This window comes from Schistocerca americana, chromosome 3 (genome assembly GCF_021461395.2).
Source record: "Schistocerca americana isolate TAMUIC-IGC-003095 chromosome 3, iqSchAmer2.1, whole genome shotgun sequence".
Classification (NCBI taxonomy): domain Eukaryota; kingdom Metazoa; phylum Arthropoda; class Insecta; order Orthoptera; family Acrididae; genus Schistocerca; species Schistocerca americana.
This window is the reverse complement of record NC_060121.1, coordinates 711,013,186-711,029,685: the sequence shown is the minus strand read 5'-3', so window position 1 is coordinate 711,029,685 and position 16,500 is coordinate 711,013,186. Positions and strand designations below refer to the sequence as shown.

The 16,500-nt window shown below is 43.2% G+C and overlaps 1 protein-coding gene across 1 annotated transcript in view; it reads right to left on the bottom strand.

Moving 5' to 3' along the window:
- Window positions 1–398: 398 nt before the first annotated feature.
- LOC124606840 (membrane-bound alkaline phosphatase-like) overlaps window positions 399–16,500 on the bottom strand; it is a 30,430-nt gene continuing 14,328 nt past the window's right edge. Inside the window, exons 4-8 of the mRNA XM_047138916.1 lie at window positions 15,851–16,052; window positions 11,785–11,919; window positions 7,906–8,097; window positions 2,375–2,497; window positions 399–589 (exon numbers count right to left, since the gene is read on the bottom strand). Coding sequence (XP_046994872.1) covers window positions 399–589; window positions 2,375–2,497; window positions 7,906–8,097; window positions 11,785–11,919; window positions 15,851–16,052 — 843 coding nt within the window. The remainder of the gene's footprint in view (window positions 590–2,374; window positions 2,498–7,905; window positions 8,098–11,784; window positions 11,920–15,850; window positions 16,053–16,500) is intronic.

Below are 16,500 nucleotides of genomic sequence, written 5' to 3'. Positions count from 1 at the left end.
GGTAATGGTAACTGACACTGTTTCCGACACTATAAGTCCCCCACTCGTTCCCTACTCCTTGCCCATATCCTGTGTACACTCACGATAGTTCTAGTTAGTACAGGAGAAGAAGATTAGTGTTCAGCGTCCCGTCGACAAGGTGGTCATTGGAGACGGCGCTCAAGCTCGGATTATGGAAGGATGGAGAAGGAAATCGGCCGTGCCCTCCCATAGGAACCAACCATTTGAGTTACGAGATTTAGGCAAATCACGGAAAACCTAAATCTGTAAGGCCGGTCACGGATTTGCGTCGTGTCCTCCAGATTGTGAGTCCAGTGTACTGACCAGTGCGTTACCTTGTGGCTAGAGAGGCTAACACAAAAGCTGGAGAGTAAGTGAGGGAAGATAGTGTAGAAGTTTCACCTGTTGCAGGCGGTGAGGCCATTGCCAACGCAAGCGGCGTACGCCATGACGTGGGGGATGTAGTTCTGCTCGAAGACACCGGTGAGCAGGTGAGACCAGGGTCCCCGGCTCAGCACGGCCACGTCGTCCCCACCGTGTGTCTCCACATACAGCGGCACCATAGACGGGAACTCGTACTCTTTGTCACCTGTAGAAGCACAGCCCTTTGGATTATCAACTTGTTTCCTGGGCTGCCATTTAAATTTGACCTGACAGCTAATGACTAAGACAGGGCGTGTTGCCACATAGTACTAAGCTGTGCAAGTACATAAAACGAAGCTTACTTGGTTTGTTCCTGTCTTTACGAAGTTGCAGCTTTACTTAACCGGAAATTTAAAATTAACTGTGAAACATAAATGCTTAAAGTTTTCTATAGATGTACGAATAAGTTAGAAAAGAAGGAAGATCGAGGAAATCTTTATAAATATACCGAGCCTCTCATTCCTGAGTAGCCACACCTGCTGCCGGTGCTGCTCGTCATCCGAGGGTGAGAATCCCGGTGATACTAGGAGCCTCTCACCCTCAGATGGAATGATCGTGCATCTAGATTGCGTTCCATTTTTCATCCTTTCTACAGGACGGCGTGTGCTATCTCCCGTTCCTGCATTTGTCTTACAAGCTAAAATTACTGTCTAATGTATATGTTCTTCTTCCTGATACTTAGATGTCAATCACATTAACTAAACATGCTTTACAGAAGGAGGTAAGGAGTTCATATTGGAGGTTTCAACTATTGTAGACTGGTTAAAAAGAAATAGGAGTAAGACGGCTCCAAACAGATGTAACTATCATTCTCATAGTAGGGGAACCGCAATTTTTTGTGGTGGGAAAATGTTATAAGTTCCTCTCAACTTGCAAAAGTTTATTGCGGGGCTCAGATTGCAGGTGCTGCTCTGAGATGAATAGATTGGCACAAGAGAGGAAATCGTGGCGAGCTGCACCACACGTCTCAAAAGACAACAAAATAAACTGAAGAATAGGGTCCACCATCTGAGTCAAAAAAGTTACTTTTAGCTACAGTATTTAAAAAGGCCACAGAGATGCAGAAGTACACTTGTAACCCATTCATGTCAATTTCCTTTACAGACACATAACATTTCTTACGATGGAATATGATGACTTTCTTAAAAAAAGAAAAAGTGCAAACGTGTGCTCTGTCGTATCAACGATGATCCCGCAAGCATTGATTACATGAAAGCGTGCCTGCCCAATTTTTTCGCGAGATCCAGAGGGAGCTCAGGCTGGTATTTTTGACTTCGATAGAGTTCTTCATCTTTGCCTAACTAACATATTTTTGTTAGGTAAATATAGGGAGACATAAGCGACTAGACTGAAGATTTCCGAGAAGACAGAACACAGTAGATGTTCTTCATCGGGAAGCATTGTCAGAACAAAACGCAGTACATAAAGGAAGTGTATGAAGGCCGTTAGTGTTCGATATGTAAGACATTTTGTGAAATGAGATAAGCCTTTAACATAATAAGAAATACTCTGGCATACAGATGAAGGAAACAGATGTCATGTTGCAATAAATTTCGTTTTCTTTGATACTTGCATTTCAATTTGCTAACGGCTACTTTTTCCATCACCTGGAAAACTTTCAATGCTCATGTGATGTACTTCAACAAAGAAATATCGAAACAGCTACCGATGTATCGATTCTCCAGGACATATAAAGTAGCGGTACCGTCATTTGTTTCAGATTACTTCTGCTTTTGAGTCACTTGTCTGCAACTTATGTCCTACACAAAAAATATAACTGCACTACATATTAAGAGACTATTGGTACATATAAGCCTACAGTTAGCCTAGTCGAAAATTTCCCCTTTGCCAAACTCTTAACTTTTTGATTTGAATCCATCACAAATATCTTTCTAGTATGCAAAGATGCGCACAACGCACTGTTATCTGCAGGACGCAGATGCAAACTTACCAGTCTCGACTTCGGCCAGATTCCTCCTTGATCCGTCCTCCGTCGTCTGTAGGTAAGGTTGAGGACCGTTTGCGTAGCCGAGAGTCTGATACGGCATGGATTCGGAGTCACTGCCGGCAAATCCTGCGCAATGGTGGTATATATATATATATATATATATATATATATATATATATATATATCAGTTGCAAAGAAGCTGTTAATGCAGGAGTATTTGTGTCTAGTACATATATGTTCAGAATAAGTAACTTAATAATCCCTGTATTAGTGTTAAAAGCAACACTAATATTGCTGAATTCAAATTACAACATCAACAAAAATAGCGTATGAGAAGTCTTGCTTACTCTGCACATGTGGTGTAGAAGGAATAATATATTGGTAAATCCGTAGTTGATTGGTGAGCATGCAGGACGCAAAATTTCATATATATAGTTGCGGCCTCTCCTAATAACACCGCTTCTAACGTGGCTAGACATCGAGCCGCATTCTGCTTGGATGACACATGCAGGTACGACATTGCATGTTGGTTCCACGTTTGTCAAGGTGATTCCTTGATGATGTTACAGACTTTCGGGGATTATAAGCTACGGTAAACGTACCAGTCTGAGATAAGAGAGCCTGATGCGGAAACGACCGAGTCCAAAGACGAATAGCCTTAGGAAGACTTACCAAGATACTGAAAATATCTTAGGGTGCTATCCACAAGTTGGTGACAGAAAATCTGCACATGAGGCGAGTTTTTGCACAGTGGACTCCAAGCCTGCTGAATTTTTTAAGATCATTCCCGTGGAGGTCTGATTGCAGTAAACACTGATATTAGAGGAAGATTCTGCGTTTCTTTCAAAACTTGACCAGTTTGATCCTGAGAGCAAGCAGCAGAGCTCAGTGTGCAAATATCCTTCATTACACACACCCTCAAAAAAGCAAATGATGCTTCTCCTGGGAGACTTATTGTCATTTCATTTTTTGGTATTCGTGGAATCGTTTACCAGCGTATTGTATCTGCACACACATAAATAACTGGACAATGCTACAGGGATATCCTGCAGTCCATATCAGGTGCAAGAGGAGACATAGCCGCGAAACTGGATGGATGCTGTAGAAAGGTAACTTACCTTGCCATATTGTAATTTTTTCTACTGAATATCTTGGAGCAATCACAGTGGAGTGCTTCATCACCCTCCCCTGGGGCGGATTCAGTACCGTGCGATATTTTTCTACTCCCTTAGCTGATTCATGGGAGGCATCTTCCATCATCAGAAATATTACTGAAGGCTGCGGAAACGGTTTTCTGAAGGACCTTTAAAAACTAATTTCAGGCTTGTGTTTAGATACTGGCAGAAACGCTGGGATAAGTTCATCGCATCCAAAGCAGAGTATGTTGAGAAGGACCATCAAAATTATGAGGACGAGTAAAGGAATGTTGTGAGAAAATATGATCAATCTTCATTGAACATCCCTCGTATGTGACATGGACGTAGGATCTTAAACGACTGGTGGAATGACGTCTTTTCTGTCGTACGCTAGTGATGTGGGCCTTTGAGTTATTTCATGGCATTGAGTAGAACTCTACTGAGCCATTAATTACACATTCGCATGAAAGTCGTGGGATCACGATCTATGATAGCAGTAATATAGCGACACGACTAACCGCAGCTTCCAAGGGCTGCGATCCTGTCGCTGGCGAAATCCGACACATGTCGGTAGACGTTCCTCATTGGTAGATCACCCATAATCAGGGGCGCCCGCAGAGAGGGCGTCAGTGGGGGTAGCTGCCTCTACTGAGAATTCATTTAGTTGATGAATTTGAGAAACTGGAGTTACATGACGGAAAAAACCTGGAAAATTATCCCTTAAACTGAACTGAAAAGACAGATAAAATGACGTAAAAATGATGTACAACAATTGAAGTGAATTATAAATAAAATATTTTGAAAAGGCGTCGGTAAATTTCTTCGTGAAATAATATGTGTGAAAGTAAGAAACAAAATCATTAGACAAACATTAACACATTTCATTTGCCGTACACGATATCCAGCATCATTTAAAGACACAGCAAACGTTTCATTATGTTATTTCTTACTTTTAGACAAATCATTTCACAAAAATTTGACTGATTTTTCAGTTTTTATTTTATTTTTATTTGTTTATGTTTAAGTTATTTAATGAAAAACTTTATAGAGAATTGGAAATGAACTAATGAAAAGGATAAATAAGTAAAAATTTCATTCTTTCAGGATGTTCGAAAACTGCTGTAAACCCGTGTATTGCAGTGTACCGAAGTCAACATGCAGAGGTTCTCGAAAGTGAGGGAACGTCTGATGTCGGACAACACGTGCTTGTAGATAGATAATCGTTGTAAATTTGCAGAAACAGTTGGATTGTGCACTTTAAACAGATCACAATAGTTTATAAATGGCCATAACGTTTGGTACACTGTCAGAACAAAATAGTGATATGTTTGTTTCAGTACCCATACATGGTACAACTTGAGAGTGGCGTGACAGATACATTAAGCAGATAAACTCTGAATTTTTTAAAACATATATGAATTTGTTCTTGGGCAACACTGTTGCGTATTTTCTAGTATGTGTATCGTTCGTTCTTGCCAACATTAAAAGAATGAACTGTTGTGCCTTAAATAGAAGTTAGACACAAACTTGTGAAACATGGAATAACATCATAAAAATATTCAGTTGTATGTTATGAGCTATACTATAGGTTCTGCACGAATGGGAACATATGTATTGAAGAGTGTTGTATTGGTTCACAAGTACATAACGTGGGAAATGGTATCTGCACGAAATTCTTAATGACAGGGAAATGTTGCGAGCATAGTATTTACCGGGGGACGAACAGGAAATGATGTAAGTAGTGGGAAAATGTAAAACCTGAGAATGTAAAAGGAGGATTTATTGTAATTATACTGTTATCCTGGTAGTATTTACATTATTGAGTCCGCAGCTCGTGGTCGTGCGGTAGCGTTCTCGCTTCCCACGCCCGGGTTCCCGGGTTCGATTCCCGGCGGGGTCAGGGATTTTCTCTGCCTCGTGATGACTGGGTGTTGTGTGATGTCCTTAGGTTACTTAGGTTTAAGTAGTTCAAAGTTCTATGGGTCTGATGACCATAGATGTTAAGTCCCATAGTGCTCAGAGCCATTTGAACCATTTTTTTTTTTTACATTATTGACCACGTAATAAAAGGAAAGTGTATAGCCTAACAGGAGAAACCGATGAGCAGATAAAGATTTTCAAAAAATTTCTAGATCACAGCTATGGAGAAAATGTTTTGTCCCTGTTGACACGAAAACTTGCAGCCCCTCCCCCCCCCCCCCCCCCCTTGCCAATAACACGATCTTCTCACTAGCAACTTACATCCAAATGCGATTTCTGAATGAGACGTCTGCTGTGGCCGAGCGGTTCTAGGCGCTTCAGTCCAGAACCGGAGGACTGCCACGGTGGCAGGTTCGAATCCTACCTCGGGCATGGATGTGTGTGATGCCCTTAGGTTAGTTAGGTTTAAGTAGTTCTAAGTTCTAGGGGACTGATGATTGGTTCAAATGGCTCTGAGCACTATGGGACTTAACTTCTGAGGTCATCAGTCCCCTAGAACTTAGAACTACGTAAACCTAACTAACCTAAGGACATCACACACATCCATGCCCGAGGCAGGATTCGAACCTGCGACCGTAGCGCCTAGAACCGCTCGACCACCCCGGCCGGTGGGACTGATGAACTCAGCTGTTAATTCCCATAGTGCTCAGAGCCATTTGAACCATCTGAACGTCTGCTGTGTAATCTTTGCTTGAGCATAGAATGTGCGCTGAAATACTAATCATTCACATCTACGAGCATATGGTACTGTACACCTCATACCAGTCTGACATCAGTTCCATACTCCGTTCATGGTGTTGGCAATTTTAGTGTCTAGTGGCTAGTGTATTACGTTGTTACGAGTAGAAATGCAAATCTGAAGCTTAGTTGCGCATATTCGTCCTTGAGTACTTCCCCTTATCTTACGGTAGCCGAACTTTTAACTCCCACTCGAGAGAAAAATACATTAAAATGCTCTGTCATTGATTACATTGCACAGTAAGCTGATAATATCTATCAGGCGAGAGACATCAAGGATTCTCATTAAGAATTTCTAAAGAAGATAAAGTTACATCCTGATTCCAACTTCGTAGTAACTAAATGAAAGCGTCAGCAACACGTTTTACAAACTAGATGCCACTATCGCCTATAGACAGACAGGTATAATACTGAACATGCAGGAAGAAGTAATCCCATTACGTGTATTCTGATGCTTGGAAGTGACTGTTAACGACGTTAATTCCACGTCATTTTTTCTTTGTTGTAACTTGGTCACAATTTCTTCTGCGTGATGTGCATCTGGATACAGAATAAATAGTGTAGTTTACTCCAAATAGATGTGATGAGGGGTGATATCCTACCCATATAGCTTTTTTGTAATGAAAATTTGTTCATATTTCATGTACACTCACCCCCCCCCTCCCCCCTCCCCGGCCCATACACACACACACACACACACACACACACACACACACATTTCTGTGTCAGAGACGGGGAAAATGCTATTACTTTTCTGCTGTGAAACACTGTCAAGGGAAGTGTGTCGGTACGTACTTGGAAAATCTGTAGCAAGTTATTTGCTCTTTTTTTTAGGTTTTGCCAACAGTATCGTTCGACGATATTACCAATAGAGTGGTCTAACTAATGGCTGAAACTGGAACGCTACTGGCCGCAATCTCTCATGGACGGATCTGGTGGCTACGTTCTAGACATGGCTCCTAATGGGTCAACAAAAGTGTCTGGCCTTTGGATTGTAAACAGCTTTTTTCCTGTACGAACGACCCGCGGGGCCGCCCTGGCAAACTCAGTTCTCAGTTTTTGGCGTCCACACACTCATGCTGGCTGGTCACCGCTCTTATTCCAATAATGACACACGTTAGCAACAACCAGGTAAAGTGTAGCAGCCATGTGGATTGAGAACATTTTAGTCACACTTTTTCAGTCTTCACACCTGTGGAAATCTCAAGAACTGCGGCCTTCTTTTCTTCTCTTCAGTATGAAAAACGTTCTCGGACGACATGAAACATCCCTTTGCCTGTGAACTAATAGCTTTGTATTAAACTTGCCGTTTTAAAGTTGAGTATCGCAGGTTGAAGTAGTTAACAGAACATTCGTTTAGTCCTGTAGTGATTTCTCGTACCGAGACACATGTTTCCAGTGGCTGTCATGAGTCGCAAAAACTGAGTGTGGTACAGCTGGCATTCGGTGTCAGTCGATCGGTTTGGTTGTGTTGTCAGGAAGATATGGAGCGTAGCCCGAGGTCTCGTTTATGTTGAAGTTGGCAATCCTTAAAATGTGAATGCCAGTTACCAGTTGTGCTAACAGTCTGATCTGTAGCTTAGCCTGATGTTAACGTTCGCGCCATAATTCATCGGTTGATTTCAGCTGAGCGCCGGTTGTGCCGCATTCATTTTAGTTGCCCGTGTGGCCGTCACTCACCAAAGATGTCGTTGCCGCGCGCCGCGTAGCCACTCAAGGACATGGTGTGCGCGTGGTCGGCCGTCACCACGATCAGCGTGTCGCGCTCGTCCGTCAGCTCGTGCGCCACTCGCACCGCCTCCGACAACTCGATGGCCTCGTCGAGCGCCTTGTGAGCGAGGGTCGAGTGGTGCGCGACGTCGATCTTGCCTCCTGTAAATCCCCAAGCAAGAGTGGTATCAGTCGTTGCGATATACGTTCACTGCATAATGCTGCGAGATCAACAACACACTCGAGTGGCATTGTCACTCGAAGCTCACTCGTCACTTTCTATCCAACAACTATTGCTCTATTCTACCGTGCGACGTTATACACTGCCAGTTGCAGATACTTACCACCACACACATAACAGCCAACTATGGAAGGTAGTCACAAAGTTTTAGTTACCATCTCGAGAAAAATGGGATACCTAACTTGATTAATTTTTTGCTAGTTTCATCTACATACATACTCCGCAATCCACCATACGGCGCGTGGCGGAGGGTACCTCGTACCACAACTAGAATCTTCTGTCCCTGTTCCACACCCAAACAGAACGAGGGAAAAATGACTGCCTATATGCCTCTGTACGAGCCCTAATCTCTCTTATCTTATATTTGTGTTCTTTCAGCGAAATGTAAGTTGGCGGCAGTAAAATTGTACTGCAGTCAGCCTCAAATGCTGGTTCTCTAAATTTCCTCAGTAGCGATTCACAAAAAGAACGCCTCCTTTCCTCTACAGACTCCCACCCGAGTTCCTGAAGCATTTCAGTAACACTCGTGTGATGATCAAACCTACCAGTAACAAATCTATCAGCCTTCAATCTGACCTGATAGGGATCCCAAACGCTCGAGCAGTACTCAAGAATAGGTCATATTAGTGTTTTATAAGCGGTCTCCATTACAGATGAACCACATCTTCCCAAAATTCTACCAATGAACCGAAGACGACTATCCGCCTTCCCCACAACTGCCATTACATGCTTGTCCCACTTCATATCACTCTGCAATGTTACGCCCAAATATTTAATCGACGTGACTGTGTCAAGCGCTACACTACTAATGGAGTATTCAAACATTACGGGATTCTTTTTCCTATTCATCTGCATTAATTTATTTTTATATATATACAGGGTGTTACAAAAAGATACGGCCAAACTTTCAGGAAACACTCCTCACACACAAATAAAGAGAAGATGTTATGTGGACATGTGTCCGGAAACGCTTAATTTCCATGTTAGAGCTCATTTTAGTTTCGTCAGTACGTACTGTACATCTCCGATTCACCGCCAGTTGGCCCTATTGAAGGAAGATAATGTTGACTTCGATGCTTGTGTTGACATGCGATTCATTGTTCTACAGTAGTAGCATCAAGCACATCAGTACGCAGCGTCAACAGGTTAGTGTTCATCACGAACGTGGTATTGCAGTCAGTGCAATGCTTACAAATGCGGAGTTGGCAGATGCCCATTTGATGTATGGATTAGCACGAGGAAATAGCCGTGGCGCGGTACGTTTGTATCGAGACAGATTTCCAGAACGAAGGTGTCCCGACAGGAAGACGTTCGAAGTAATTGATCGGCGTCTTAGGGAGCACGGAACATTCCAGCCTATGACTCGCGACTGGGGAAGACCTAGAACGACGAGGACACCTGCAATAGACGAGGCAATTCTCCGTGCAGTTGACGATAACCCTAATGTCAGCGTCAGAGAAGTTGCTGCTCTACAAGGAAACGTTGACCACGTCACTGTATGGAGAGTGCTACGGGAGAACCAGTTGTTTCCGTACCATGTACAGCGTGTGCAGCCACTATCAGCAGCTGATTGGCCTCCAGGGGTACACTTCTGCGAATGGTTCATCCAACAATGTGTCAATCCTCATTTCAGTGCAAATGTTCTCTTTACGAATGAGGCTTCATTCAAACGTGATCAAAATTGTAAATTATCACAATCAACATGTGTGGACTGACGAGAATCCGCACGCAATTGTGCAATCACGTCATCAACACAGATTTTCTGTGAACGTTTGGGCAGGCATTGTTGGTGATGTCTTGATTGGGCCCCATGTTCTTCCACCTACGCTCAATGGAGCACGTTATCATGATTTCATACGGGATACTCTACCTGTGCTACTAGAGCATGTGCCTTTACGAGTACGACACATCATGTGGTTCATGTACGATGGAGCTCCTGCACATTTCAGTCGAAGTGTTCGTACGCTTCTTAACAACATATTCGGTGACCGATGGATTGGTAGAGGCGGACCAATTCCATGGCCTCCACTCTCTCCTGACCTCAACCCTCTTGACTTTTATTTGTGGGGGCATTTAAAAGCTCTTGTCTACGCAACCCCGGTACCAAATGTAGAGACTCTTCGTGCTCGTACTGTGGACGGCTGTGATACAGTACGCCATTCTCCAGGGCTGCATCAGCGCATCAGGGATTCCATGCGACGGAGGGTGGATGCATGTATCTTCGCTAACGGAGGACATTTTGAGCATTTCCTGTAACAAAATGTGTTTGAAGTCACGCTGGTACGTTCTGTTGCTGTGTGTTTCCATTCCATGATTAATGTGATTTGAAGAGAAGTAATAAAATGAGTTCTAACATGGAAAGTAATGTTTTCTGGACACATGTCCACATAACATATTTTCTTTCTTTGTGTGTGAGGAATGTTTCCTGAAAGTTTGGCCGTACTTTTTTGTAACACCCTGTATAGAGAGTTAGCTGCCATTCTTTACACTAATCACAAATCCTGTCCAAGTCATATTGTATCCTCCTACAGACACTCAACGACGACACCTTCCCGTACACCACAGCATCATCAGCAAACAGCCGCACATTGCTATCCACCCTATCCAAACGATCATTTATGTAGATAGAAAACAACAGCGGACCTACCACACTTCCCTGGGCCACTCCGATGACCACTCACCATCGAGTACAACGTACTGGGTTCTATTACTTAAGAAGTCTTCGAGTCACTCACATACTTGGGAACCAATCCCATATGCTCGTACCTTAGTTAGGAGTCTGCAGTGGGGCACCGAGTCAAACGCTTTCCAGAAGTCAAGGAATATGGCATCCGTCTGATAACCTTCTTCCATGGTTCGCAAGATATCGTGTGAAAAAAGGGCGAGTTGCGTTTCGCAGGAGCGATGGTTTCTAAAGCCGTGCTGATGCATGGACAGCAACTTCTCTGTCTCAAGGAAATTGATTATTTTCGAACTGAGAATACGTTCGAGAATCCTGCAACAAACCGATGTTAAGGATATTGGTCTGTAATTTTGAGGATCCGTCCTTCTACCCTTCTCATATACATGCGTCACCTGCGCTTTTTTCCAGTCGCTCGGGTCTTTACGTTGGGCAAGAGATTCGCGATAAATGCAAGCTACGTAAGGAGCCAATGCAGTAGAGTACTCTCTGTAAAACCGAATTGGAGTCTCATCAGGACCTGGCGATTTACTTATTTTCAACCCATTCAGCTGCTTCACAACCCCAAGGATGTCTATCACTGTCGATAAGTAACATTTTGAGCCCGTGGGTGCGTACAAAATATAGGTTGACTCTTACATAGAGAATAACAGCAACCAGCTACTTTTTACAATGCTAAGAATTTATTTAAATCTCGCCTTTTCGGTTTCGAATCGACAGGTTCATCTTCAGACGGCTAGTTCACATTTTTACATTAGCTTTCACCTTTTGATTTCGCAACTGCTGAAACTTCCTTGAGGTGGTGGTGACGATGAAAAACCCACATCATGTTATTCTTCCTGCGCTACCTAATACATAGGTCAGAGGGACGTTCGCTCTGCCAAACGTTTCGGAGTGATTTGAAAAGTATGAGTATGAATGGACTTACCCTCTACGAACAGGAAGTATCCGTCCCTATTTTTCTCCAGCATCTTGATAGCTACTTCCGTAAGCTCCTTGAGACGGGGTTCCGTTGCGTTGTCGGCGTCCAGGTGGTACTGCATGTAAGATGACTCGAACAGACCTTTGAGAGGCAACAGAAAAGTAAGACCGTTACGTACATCTTGAACTGAATTTCTTCTACAATATTTGCTTTCCTTGTCAGAAATGAAATTTTAGAAACTGTTCTAAATGTTTGTTTAAAGCAGCATCTTCGTTAGGCTGGAAAACTTGCTCGCAAGCACCTTATAACCAACTACATACAAGTTAGAGTGATAGCAAATTTCAGTCATTCCACTTGTCAAATGGAATCTCAAGCAGTTTCTCAACCTATTAGTGAGTTAGTTGTTCTACTGGACACGTAAGTAACAATTTACATAGTGCGCGAGTGCTATAGTATTTTACAAAGGTTTCTGCACATTCAAGTACGGGCTACGCTGACGAAATTGCTGGGAGAAACACTACACTGTGGAAATATGCCAAGGACCATCTCTACTGGAGAACATAATTGTGACTGGTATGAAAACAAAATGGTAGTGAGCAGTGCACTTAGAAAGCGAGTAGATGATAAATGGACCAAGAAACTTCTATTGGGAATCCTAGACAAGATCTGGAGATCTTAACGCATGGAGAACTGTGGAAGAGACCTCCTTAGAGCAGTAATGATACTGTGGTGTTGAAGGGAAACATAAGGGCACAAAACTACTCATTTAAACAGTGCACCTCGTGCCAGGAGGAGCAGCGGTGAAGACCGTGCCTGGAAAACGAAAGATCGCTGGATCAAAACCCAGTCGGACCATGGAATTGCTCATTCTGTCTTTCAATTACGCGAAGCTTCGCCAGGAAGGACACGTGGTTCGGATTCCACGTTAATCTGTAGAGCCCATTTTTCCCGATAGGACTACCGTTGTATTTTGTGGACTCGTAAGGGGTCAGAGTCATGTCCAATTGAGAGATGTGCACCAGGCTTTTGAGCCACACGTAATTGTAAATATTATAAAACGCCCTAGCTCGTAATTGTAACCTGCGTCATTATTCAGTATAATTAAGAATTTATTATGAATTTATTTAATATTAGCTCATCTTCGTCTCTCAACTTTCGCTACATGTACGATTCTTGATACACCATATTAATAATAGTCTCTCTATTCATATTATAAATTCCGAAGTATAAGGTGTTCCAAAAGTCAGTTAACATTGAAAATTCAATACTCCACGGAGTAACGTAGGTAGAGAGGTAAAAATTAAAACACTTGCTTGAAATGTGATGGAATTTTATCGAAACCGGAAAATGTGCACAAAATGAGCAACAGAGGGCGCGTCACATGGCACAAAAGAAATATTATCAAAGATAATGTTCTTCATATAAAATGCTCAACATTTCTTTCGTCAATCATTAACAATACCTGTAGTCGTCGGACAATGTTGTGAACAACACTGCGCAGCATGTCAATAGATATGGTGATAAATAACCGTCGGATGCTGTCTTTTAGCATCCCTAACGATGTTGGACGATGCTGCATACTTGCGACTTTAGGTAACCCCAAAAACAGTAATCACACACACCGAGATCCGTGGACCTGGGTGGTCAAGCCGTGACGGAAGTGCCGCCTCAGCATATGATCCTCACCGAACGATGTGTGCAAGAGGTCTTTCATACGTGTGAAAGATACGGGATGGAGCGCCATCCTACATAAGAGTCGTGCATTACAGCAGGTGTTTATCAGCCATACTAGGGGTGATGCGATTCTCTAACATATTGGTCTACCTCGCGCCCGCCACTCTGACCGTTTCAAAAGTAGCTACCCGCATTTCCTCGAAGAAAGAGTGTCGGATCACAACTGATGTAAATTCGCACCACACCGTAACTTTCTCGTCATACAATGGGACTTCCACGACAGTTCTATGATTTTCGGTAGCCGAAATTCTGCAGGTGAGGGTGTTTAAAGGCCCATGGAGTGTGAAATGGACTTATTCGTTCCACAACACATTAGACAATCAATCGTCATCTTCCACATTTTCTGGTCCCCACAGCGGAGATGTTCTCTGCGTCACATAATCGGTGGATAACAGTTCATTTTACACACGATTCTCATTGGGTATGCAATCTCACAATCTTTTAGTAATGTAACAGCTTTCCGATCTCAGAGATTAGTTCTGTGACATATTTACGATAGGATCTTGTTTTATAGCAAATACTAGTCTCTCTCTCTCTCTCTCTCTCTCTCTCTCTCTCTCTCTCTCTCTCTCTCCTGTCGTAGCCATCTTAGCGAACAGATGTAATAAATTGTAATGTATGAGCGTTAAAAGAACTGTGTTATATGAATTTGAAGATTTACTTTATTCGCGTGTATTGTTAAATTTATTCCTTGTCCTCATCTAACCATTTCTAATATTTTTCAGCACTATTGCGGAATGAACTGGCTGCCAGTGTCGAAGCCTTAAGGGCTCACAGCACGTTCCCGAAAACGAACCTATCTTCATGTAATTACATGATAACGAAGTCCGACACCGATTTACTAGCGTAATTTCATTGCAAATTCTAAAGCAGAAAACTGATTAACCATCTTTCCACGATCAAGCATCATCGCGTTAAAGAAAGGACTACCACACAGGTTTCGCCGATTTTCCTCATTCATTCCATCATTATGATGGCCCTTTCACTCTTTTGACTTGTATGTTCACTACAACAAATATTAACATCTTACTACACGGAAGGAGCGATTATAAGCGTCACTGACGAGTTGTTGTCCACAACCATTCTGATGGCCAGAATTTTCACTCATTTTCGACATTTCATTTAAGGTATGTGTATAAAGTTTAATCTTTCTACCTACATTATTCCGTGAAAGAGTGAATTTTCAAATGTTAAAGTGCTTTTGGATCACCCTACAGAATGAGAGTAACGGTATTTACATGAACGACATCTCCTCTTACATTACACGTAAGTTACAGTGTGCATTTTTTGTCTCTAGATGCTCCTCAATTATGTTGCGCCACTGCTTTGTATCTTGGTGCTTGCACGCCGCCGTGGAAACGTAAAGGGACACGCACAGCACAAAAGCGGACACGCCGACCTCATCTGTTGACTGACAGAGACCGCCGACAGTTGAAGAGGGTCGTAATGTGTACTAGGCAGACATCTATCTACACCATCACACAGGAATTCCAAACCCCATTAGGATCCACTACAAGTACTGCGACAGTAAGGTGAGAGGTGAGAAAACTTGAATTTCATGGTCGAACGGTTGCTCATAAGCCACAGATCACGTCGGTAAACTACGCCTGGCTTGGTGTAAGGAGCGTAAACGTCGGACTGTTGAACATCGGAAAAACGTTGTGTGGAGTGACGAAACACGGTACACAATGTGGTGATCCGATGGCAGGGTAAAGGTATGGCGAATGCCAGGGGAACCTCATCTGCCAGCTTGTGCAGTGCCAACAGTAACATTCGGAGGCGAGGTTGTAATGGTGTGGTGGTGTTTTTCATGGAGGGGACTTGCACCAATTGTTTTGCGTGGCACTATCACAGCACAGGGCTACAGTGATGTTTGAAGCGCCTTCTTGCTTCCCACTGTTGAAGAGCAATTCGGGGATGGCGACTGCGTCTTTCAACACGATCGAGCACTTTTTCATAAGGCACGGCCTGTGGCGGAGTGGTCTATCGTAGCTGTAATGGACTGTCCTGCACAGAGTCCTGACCTGAATTCTAAAGAACACCTTCGCGATGTTGTGGAGCGCTGACTTCGTGGCAGGCCTTACATCAATACCTCTCCTCAGTGCAACACTCCATGAAGAATGGGTTGCCATTCCCCAAAAAAACCTTCCAGCACCTGGTTGAACGTATGCCTGCGAGAGTGGAAGCTGTCATCAAGGCTAAGGGTTGACCAACACCATACTGAATTCCAGCATTACCGATGGAGGGCGCCGCGAACTTGTCAGTCATTTACAGCCAGGTGTCCAGATATTTTTGATCACATAGTATATTATGGCTGCTGTCTACACTGCCGACTTACCGAGCAGGTAGTCAGTTTTCTCGGTGTCCACGGCCAGCAGCTGGTCTCTGTTCCACACGTAGCTGGCCGTCGCGTCACGGTCCGACTTGTCGTCCAACCACTCAGAGATGAGATTGCGCGAGTCCCAGCGACGACCACTCGCGCCCTCTTCGTCCACAGTCGTGTTAGGTAAGAACATCTTGCGGCCTCCTCCGAGAATTACCTGTCAACAAACGTAACGAAATCCTGAAGTATTTGCTATGAGCGTTTCCGTTTGGAACACATGGCGAAACAATGAAACAATGATATCTGAGCGGTGAACTGGATGCATGTAGCACTGTTGGACCGTTATTTCATAAAACTGGGTCATTCTGTTTGGTCGAAGCGAGACAATTACCAAAGTGCTGGGAAACAACTGAAATTTTACACAAGGGAGACGCAGCTGAAAGTACCATTGTTCGGCGAATTTTGAACAAATAAAATACGAATTCTCAACTATTCTGTTATAATTAGAAAGAATATTTCCGTTTCGAATACAGACTTCTGACTGTGAAGATGTGCTATAGTTGATCATCAATTATGCCTGCGGACCAGAATTTGAACAGCTAAGTGACGCGGATACTTTGCACAAAAAATGTCAAGTAGATAAAGAGAGAGCAGATAAGACACTC